At 43.3% G+C, this 8,792-nt stretch overlaps 1 protein-coding gene across 1 annotated transcript; it reads left to right on the forward strand.

Moving 5' to 3' along the window:
• The first annotated feature begins 2,105 nt into the window (after positions 1-2,105).
• On the forward strand, positions 2,106-6,784 carry LOC310779376 (histone H2A.Z). The gene is made up of 5 exons (XM_083639915.1): positions 2,106-2,180; positions 2,578-2,655; positions 4,308-4,421; positions 5,792-5,921; positions 6,466-6,784. Exons 1-5 carry the CDS (start codon positions 2,178-2,180, stop codon positions 6,525-6,527), a joined length of 387 nt encoding a protein of 128 aa, XP_083496041.1. The 5' UTR covers positions 2,106-2,177; the 3' UTR covers positions 6,528-6,784.
• The last annotated feature ends 2,008 nt before the right edge of the window (positions 6,785-8,792 follow it).

The following is an 8,792-nucleotide window of genomic DNA, read 5'->3' on the forward strand; positions in this document are numbered from 1 at the left end:
ACAATGTGAGCACAGCCTGTCAGCTCTTGGTAAGAAGGACTGCTGGTGTCTTTTGGTGTGACTTATTGGCCCTGTGAACAATCTAGTAGTTCTCTGTCCATATTGGTGGTGTGGAGGTTTGAGGGCTCCAAGTAGGGGGTTGGACCCTTCCTCCTCCAGCATCCGCTTGAATTCTCTGGAGGTGGCTTCATCTCTCCGCTCCGCCAGGCTGGGGAATGTTCCACTTGGTAGGCCCATAATACGGCAGCACCTCCGCTGCACACATTCCAGGTCCTGAGTTAGGTTTTTGTTCAGCCCTCCCCAGACTGGAGAAGCATACTCCAAGACAGGTCTGATGAAGCTCACATAAATTTGGGACAGGACGTCAGGTGGGAGCCCTGCTCGCTTGGCGACACTCAAGTAGTGTATTCGGGGTTGGGCTTTTTTGATGATGTAGTTAATGTGGGACTCCCATGACAGGTCGGAGGAGAGCTGCACCCCAAGGAGTTTAAAGGTGTGCACTCGCTCCACAGCGTGGCCGTCAACAACAACAGGAGGTGGGATTGGTTGATTTTGAGGCTTCCTGAGGCTAATGACCATGTCCTTCGTTTTCAGGGCATTGGCTTTCAGACAGAAGGTCTGGCCCCATGCAACCACTCCATCCACAGCTGCCTGCATCTGACCAGGGAGAGACCCCATGAGATTTTCAGTGAGGGTTAAGTCGTCAGCGTATTTTACAGGGTCAATGCTGCATGGTATCATACTGTCTAGAGAGTTCATACACAGGACGAATAGTAGAGGGGAAAAGACCCCACCTTGTGGCACGCCCGCTTTCACAAATTGAGGTTTTGAGTGGAAGTTACCCCACTTGACAGCCTGCTGCCTGCCATCTTGGTAGCTGGAGACAGAGCCAGATGTGCTGTGAGATGCCAAGACCTTTGAGTGATTGTAAGAGCTGGCAATGGTCAATGGTGTCAAATGCCCGAGTGAAATCTATAAACGTACGACGGAGTGACAATAAAAATCTTGAATCTTGAATCTAATTAACATCCAAACTACCAAACCTGTTGACTGATGAAGGCTTTGAACTGCTGGGTGTCTGGAAAGCCCTTTGCCACTAGAGGGCACTCATGCAATGGAAAAGAAAAGATAACGCAGGAAATTAGACTTCATTCATACAGAAACTATTTCACTCCTACATTATATATAATTATTATATATAAAAAATTCTTATGATTTCCTGCTATATAGGCATTTGATTGAGCTTTATCTTTCTGTTCTCTTCCACATCTATAGTGTGTATGTATATATATATATAAATTGTGGTATTTTTTTATTTAATTATATATATTGTTTTTATGTGTTATTGTTTTTGTTGCCAATACTTGGGACATTCGGAATTATACATGGCTTTTGGGCATGATACAGAAACACCTCTTCACACAGCAAACCTTAGTGCTTGAATCTGATTTTTTGCTCACATGGTAAATTGAGTGAAAAACATTCTCTAAAATGAGTGCTGGGCGATATAACCAAAAACATATCGGTATAAATATATTTCAAATCAGTCGATATCGATAATTATTGATCATTTTTAATGGCATATTTTGAATAAAGACCACAAGAAAAAAAAATGGGTTAAGTAATAATAATAACAACAACAACAACATGGTTGAACAATCTTATGATAGAGAGACAGAGGGAAGGGGCGAAAGGGGAGAGAAAGTGGGGGAGGAGAGAGTTAGGAAAGAGGGAGGTGGGGAGAGAGAGAGGTAGGGAAGAGGGAAGAGGAGAGAGAGCATAACAGACAGAATAGGATATACTGGGGCTGGGACAGTAGCTGCCATAGACTGTACAAACTAACTGTGACTTTAATGTGAAATATTTAATTGCAAGGAATAAAAGGAGGAGGCGGCTGCGAATACACAATTAAAATGCCACAACTACATTACCCGACGTTGCGCCTTTTCCCGCACAGTGTGCGCTTCTCTTCCTGATTGGGCGAAGGCCACGCCAAGCAACAAAAGACTCGACGTGACTGGCTCGTGCCGTGCCTCTAGTTACCCGGATGAAGGATTTCCTATATAAAGTGGACCGCTGGAGGCGGGCGTTGTAGTTCAAACCAAACCATCGGCAGGCAGGAGGCTACCCCGTCTTTTTTGTGCTGCAGCGTCAGAAATCACTTGGAGATTGTAACCATGGTGAGGATTTAAGAGTTGTTTATCCACTTATCACACCGCTGCACTCCGTATCAGCATCATCATCATTTGGTGGCGTTCAATTTGATTAAACAGCCGCCAATGCACTGGAGTAAACAGCTGCTAGCGCTAGCCTCATGCTAGCTTAGCATTGGGCAATCGATAGGGCTGCATATTGTATACGGTGCGGTCACATTAGCAACCTAATGCTAACGTTACCCAGCTCACCTTGTTAAATTATGATATAGGTTATTATGCTGTGTCTGCAGGCTAACGCTAGCCAAAGAACTGCCATTGACAAGAACCGAAGGATAATGCGTTGTTTGATTACAACATCATTGCTTCGTCTCTTGCCTTCAACAATCTTTGGACTTGCTAACGTGTTGTGTTGTTCCTGTAGGCTGGCGGTAAAGCAGGTAAAGACTCCGGGAAGACCAAGACCAAGGCGATCTCTCGCTCCCAGAGAGCAGGCTTGCAGGTTTGCCAGCTCGAGTTCATTCATTGCCTCTGTTGCCAAACACACAGCTGGGCTTGACGAGGCGAGCAACGGGCTGTTGCCAGATATCGCGAGAGAAACAAGGACTTGGTAGCTTGCTACTCTCGCGAGATCTGGCAACTGGTAGCGGGCGGTCGTCCGGCCAGTGGCGGCCAGTGAAGCCTTTGTTGGCCGAGTTGACCTCCAGCTCCAGGCGCCAGCTGACTCAAACTGGACATTGATTGTTATTGTGAGGCTATTTCCCATCTATTTTTTCACTCTCTACACAAAGGTTCTGGTTTGGTGTAGCCAACTTTCTAAAAAAGAAACTAAAGTTGAAATATGTTGAAATAGATTTATGTTTGATGTAATGCTATATAAAGATTGGAAAGAACATGCTGTAAATATATCATACACTTTTATTTTTGAAGAAATTTCATATTCACAAGAAAAAATGGTCAGGAACCAAGCAACTTTCCTGCACTTGAACATAGCACCATTTTACCTACTGTTAAAAACAAAACAAACAGCCAGTATAGGACGAATAAGTGTGACATCACAACAAGAGTACTTCCGGGTGCCACTGCAGCAGTTAACTAGTATGAAATAAAGCTGAAAAGCTGTGACAAACAAATGTTAATATCTCAAACTATTCATAGTATTCCGATGATGTCACAAGCCTTTTTCCTACCAATATGGTGCTACAATACACACAGCTCATTGGCTGTAAGTGTCACTTAATTGTAATCACCTGTTAATTGATCACAATCACCTGTTTTCCTACCAAAATGGCCGTGTAGTAACAGAATACTATCAATACATCATATTGCTTATATTTTGACATTCTGTGAGTGAGAGCAGAAGTAGCTAAAGGGTCCCATGTATGTAGTTTTTAAAGTTGAGTGAAATGTCAGTTTTAAAATGTGAATTTAGTAAAAAGTACAGCCTGTTAGAGTGAGACACTCGAGGCTGGCTCCAGTCCATAGCATTGCTGAAGAAGATTTCTCAGTTCAAACGCAAGTTGAATTAAGGTGATAGAAGTGGCTGGCGACTCATTTAAAGTTTAAATGGAGTGTGTAGCTTGGGGCGCTCACCTGGTAGAGCGCGTACCACCAAGGCTCAGTCCCTCACATGGCCGACCCGGGTTAGAATCCGGCCCGCGTCATCCCCTCTTTCCCACCCTTCCGATCCACTGTCCTATCCATTAAAGGCAAAACTGGCCAAAAAAATAACCATAAGGTGTCTAGCTATGAAGGAGCAGTTAAGAGTTCAAAGAGGGCATGCTGATTCACCCTATATGCTGCATATATATGTAATCTTGCTTTATTGTCTAGGTACTTTATTGCTCTAGACTTCTCCCAGTCCATTTATTGTACGACGTTTCTGTCAAACGACCTTCAGAATGCAAATGTGACCGAATCGTCATACAATAAATCTACTGGGAGAAGTTTACAGCAGTGTGCTGCGGACTCCACGTCTTTTACTGGTTACTGATTGTTTGTCCTACACATGCTTAATATCAAGTGGATGTGTGTGCGTTACTTTTTATTTGTACTAGGTATTTGGTGTTGCCTTAATTGTATATTAACTTGTTGAATAAAGAAATGGAAAAAAGCAGAGTTGACCTCCAGCCTGCTGTCCTCTTGTGGTTGCAGTTTCCCGTGGGTCGTATCCACAGACACTTGAAATCCAGGACCACCAGCCACGGCCGAGTGGGGGCCACGGCAGCCGTGTACAGCGCCGCTATCCTGGAGTACCTCACCGCCGAGGTAACCTCACGTACTACTAACCTTACCTGTTACACCTGGAACACCTCACCGCCGAGGTAACCTCACGTACTACTAACCTTACCTGTTACACCTGGAATACCTCACCGCCGAGTTAACCTCACGTACTACTAACCTTACCTGTTACACCTGGAATACCTCACCGCCGAGGTAACCTCACGTACTACTAACCTTACCTGTTACACCTGGAATACCTCACCGCCGAGGTAACCTCACGTACTACTAACCTTACCTGTTACACCTGGAATACCTCACCGCCGAGGTAACCTCACGTACTACTAACCTTACCTGTTACACCTGGAATACCTCACCGCCGAGTTAACCTCACGTACTACTAACCTTACCTGTTACACCTGGAGTACCTCACCGCCGAGTTAACCTCACGTACTACTAACCTTACCTGTTACACCTGGAACACCTCACCGCCGAGGTAACCTCACGTACTACTAACCTTACCTGTTACACCTGGAATACCTCACCGCCGAGGTAACCTCACGTACTACTAACCTTACCTGTTACACCTGGAATACCTCACCGCCGAGTTAACCTCACGTACTACTAACCTTACCTGTTACGCCTGGAATACCTCACCGCCGAGTTAACCTCACGTACTACTAACCTTACCTGTTACGCCTGGAATACCTCACCGCCGAGTTAACCTCACGTACTACTAACCTTACCTGTTACACCTGGAATACCTCACCGCCGAGTTAACCTCACGTACTACTAACCTTACCTGTTACACCTGGAATACCTCACCGCCGAGTTAACCTCACGTACTACTAACCTTACCTGTTACACCTGGAACACCTCACCGCCGAGTTAACCTCACGTACTACTAACCTTACCTGTTACACCTGGAATACCTCACCGCCGAGTTAACCTCACGTACTACTAACCTTACCTGTTACACCTGGAATACCTCACCGCCGAGTTAACCTCACGTACTACTAACCTTACCTGTTACACCTGGAATACCTCACCGCCGAGGTAACCTCACGTACTACTAACCTTACCTGTTACACCTGGAATACCTCACCGCCGAGTTAACCTCACGTACTACTAACCTTACCTGTTACGCCTGGAATACCTCACCGCCGAGGTAACCTCACATACTACTAACCTTACCTGTAACACCTGGAACACCTCACCGCCGAGGTAACCTCACATACTACTAACCTTACCTGTTACACCTGGAATACCTCACCGCCGTGTTAACCTCACGTACTAACTTAAATGTTACACCTGGAATATGGAATCACGATATGGGCGCCAGTGTATCGATGATGTATAGCAAGAGGAAGTATCACGATATTTTGATATTTTGTCCCACCTACTCTTTGCGCCCGCAGGTTCTGGAGCTGGCAGGAAATGCATCAAAGGACCTGAAGGTAAAGCGCATCACACCACGCCATCTGCAGCTGGCCATCAGAGGAGACGAGGAGCTCGATTCACTCATCAAGGCCACCATCGCCGGTGGTGGTAAGTAGACTGACTCATCTCAAAGTACTTTAGAACCTCGGGTTTAGTAGACTGACTCATCTCAAAGTACTTTAGACCTCGGGTTTAGTAGACTGACTCATCTCAAAGTACTTTAGACCTCAGGTTTAGTAGACTAACTCATCTCAAAGTACTTTAGACCTCAGGTTTAGTAGACTGACTCATCTCAAAGTACTTTAGACCTCAGGTTTAGTAGACTGACTCATCTCAAAGTACTTTAGACCTCAGGTTTAGTAGACTGACTCATCTCAAAGTACTTTAAACCTCGGGTTTAGTAGACTGACTCACCTCAAAGTACTTTAGACCTCAGGTTTAGTAGACTGACTCATCTCAAAGTACTTTAGACCTCGGGTTTAGTAGACTGACTCATCTCAAAGTACTTTAGACCTCAGGTTTAGTAGACTGACTCATCTCAAAGTACTTTAGACCTCATATTCTCAAACATTTTCACATCAAGGACCCTAAATACATTTTCGAACGTGTACTCTTAGTTTTAATTGACAATAACCTGATCTTTGTTTTGCAGGCGTCATCCCCCACATCCACAAATCGCTGATTGGAAAGAAGGGCCAGCAGAAGACTGTATAACCTGCAGCGTGTGGAAGTTGTGCCATCTCAGGACCAAGTCTGCATCACATGGTTCCATGTCTTTAGCTTAGTTGACCTTTTAGGGAGTTCTTTGTACGATGGAGCTTGCTCATTCACAGAGGGTCTTTTTTTAACGTGGCTTCAGAGAAGCTGGTTTGTTGTGTTCTGGCCTTTTCTTTTTTTGGTGCTGCTGTTCTGTGTTCAACTTTTGTGGCATTCCCATGTTTAAAGTGGTGTTTTAATAAAGCTATTGTGCATCTACAGTGCTGTCCTTCAGTCCTTATTTTCAGTTTGGAGCTCCACTGTTCATATGAGCATGTTTTGTTTTTCTCTTTAGGCCTTGTACGATAAATAAGACTCGAATGTGGATGGTGCACATATTTGACATTGGCTGTCTTTTCCTCTTTAGCCTGATCTTGAAGATTAGAAGCCGGAGCTGCCAGTTTACTCTAACCTGATCTTGAAGATCAGAAGCCGGAGCTGCCAGGTTGACAGAATCCAACTCTGGTCAACAAAAAGCAAAGGGCAGCCACAGCTTATATTACATGTGATGTGGTGTGTTGGGCTTGTTACTCAAAATCAAATACTCATTACTCTTTTCAAAAGTAATATCACTCCCTGCCAACAATTCGTTACACTACTGGTTATATTATTTTTCATTACACCCCACAAATGTACACCTTTATAGAAATAGATTAGATGATTATACATTTAAGGTCAAAACAAACTGAAATATATTTATATACAGAATGTTACAACAAATCATAACTTACATTTCTGCTAGGAGAGAATGAGTGAAAAAGTGACAAAACATGCAGTTGGGATTGTTTTGAGGGAGTTTATCAAGTAATTAGTCTCTTAAATATGCTGCATTATGGTTGAATCAGAAAATTTGCATTCTTGAATAATACAATTTTCCATACTGTTGTATGATAAGAGGCTTGCGTCAAATTCAACAGCCTTTTGTGATGAAACATCTTTCAGTAAAATTATCTTCAAAACCAGAAAAGCAGGAGACAGTATGGATATTTCAGAAGATGACACTGATAATAGTACATTCATTAAAAACTAATGTCTACATGAAATTCATAAATGACAGATAGGGGAAGGTTACAGCTGGAGTAAGATCGGTCAGATTTTGAAGTCAATCTCCTCAGCCTTTCAACTAACAATACAGTAGAGGCGCGCCCAGTTTAGACACCATTATGGGTTAGAGCTAGCCTGACTCCACCAGACGGGGGCGGCATTGTTCCACAAATTCACAATCCGTTTGTGAAACAGAATGTGAAGCAAACTCATCAATCTGGCAGCGTCAGGTTAGGTTAGAGCAGGGATAGGAAACTTTGATGATATATATATATACCGGTGTATATATATATATACACACACACACATATATTATATATTATTGTATATAAATATAATTGATCAAAAATAATGAAAAATATCTACTGCTAATCAAAGTTTATTATACCAACATTTCTATTTTTATGGCGCGGCCACTAGGGGCCAAAACGTCTATAAGAGGGTCTGTGTCTGTCTGTTTTCTTTCTTTCTTTCTTTCTTTCTTTCTTTCTTTCTTTCTTTCTTTTAGGCGACAGACATACGGACAGACAGAACCTCTTATAGACGACTCGGCCCCTATAGGTGTCCACGCTGTAAAATATTTTTTTTATCGCTTTTTGTTTTAGTCAGAGTGAAATGTTATATGGTCTCTCCTGATTCGAAATATAGCGGAATCACTTGGTTTGACCACAAAAAATAGTTGGTCCCCAAAATCAATCAACTCCGACTTCAGTAGTGAGATCAGAGTTTCTGCATTAGCGACATTAGTTAGCATACCCTGGGCTACATCCGAGCCAATTTGGGTACTTTTGCATGAATTTGCATGAAAATATCCCTAAGGGCCTGGCTGGACTACACAGCATAATGTTGATTTAGTAAATGATGGTCCCATTTAGAGTCAAATAGAGGAAAAGCAGTGATCATCACACAGCTTGCCAATCACGGACCAATAGCAGGCAGCACTGCGGCTGTATGGCTAGAGAAAAAAGATTGTGACGTTAAAATGCCAACATCCAGGCTTCAAAATGGGAGTCCACAAACCAATGGGTGACATCACAGTGAATTTCCATATTTTTTATACAGTCTATTTATTTATAAGAAAGTGTCAGATTATTAAAGAGCATGGTAGCCCACATTGTATTAACCCATTGATACCTGATGCAGCATTTGTGTGTGTATCCCTTTAAGACCGCGAACCGC

The sequence above is a fragment of the Poromitra crassiceps genome (assembly GCF_964638095.1).
Source record: "Poromitra crassiceps genome assembly, chromosome: 7".
NCBI lineage: Eukaryota > Metazoa > Chordata > Actinopteri > Beryciformes > Melamphaidae > Poromitra > Poromitra crassiceps.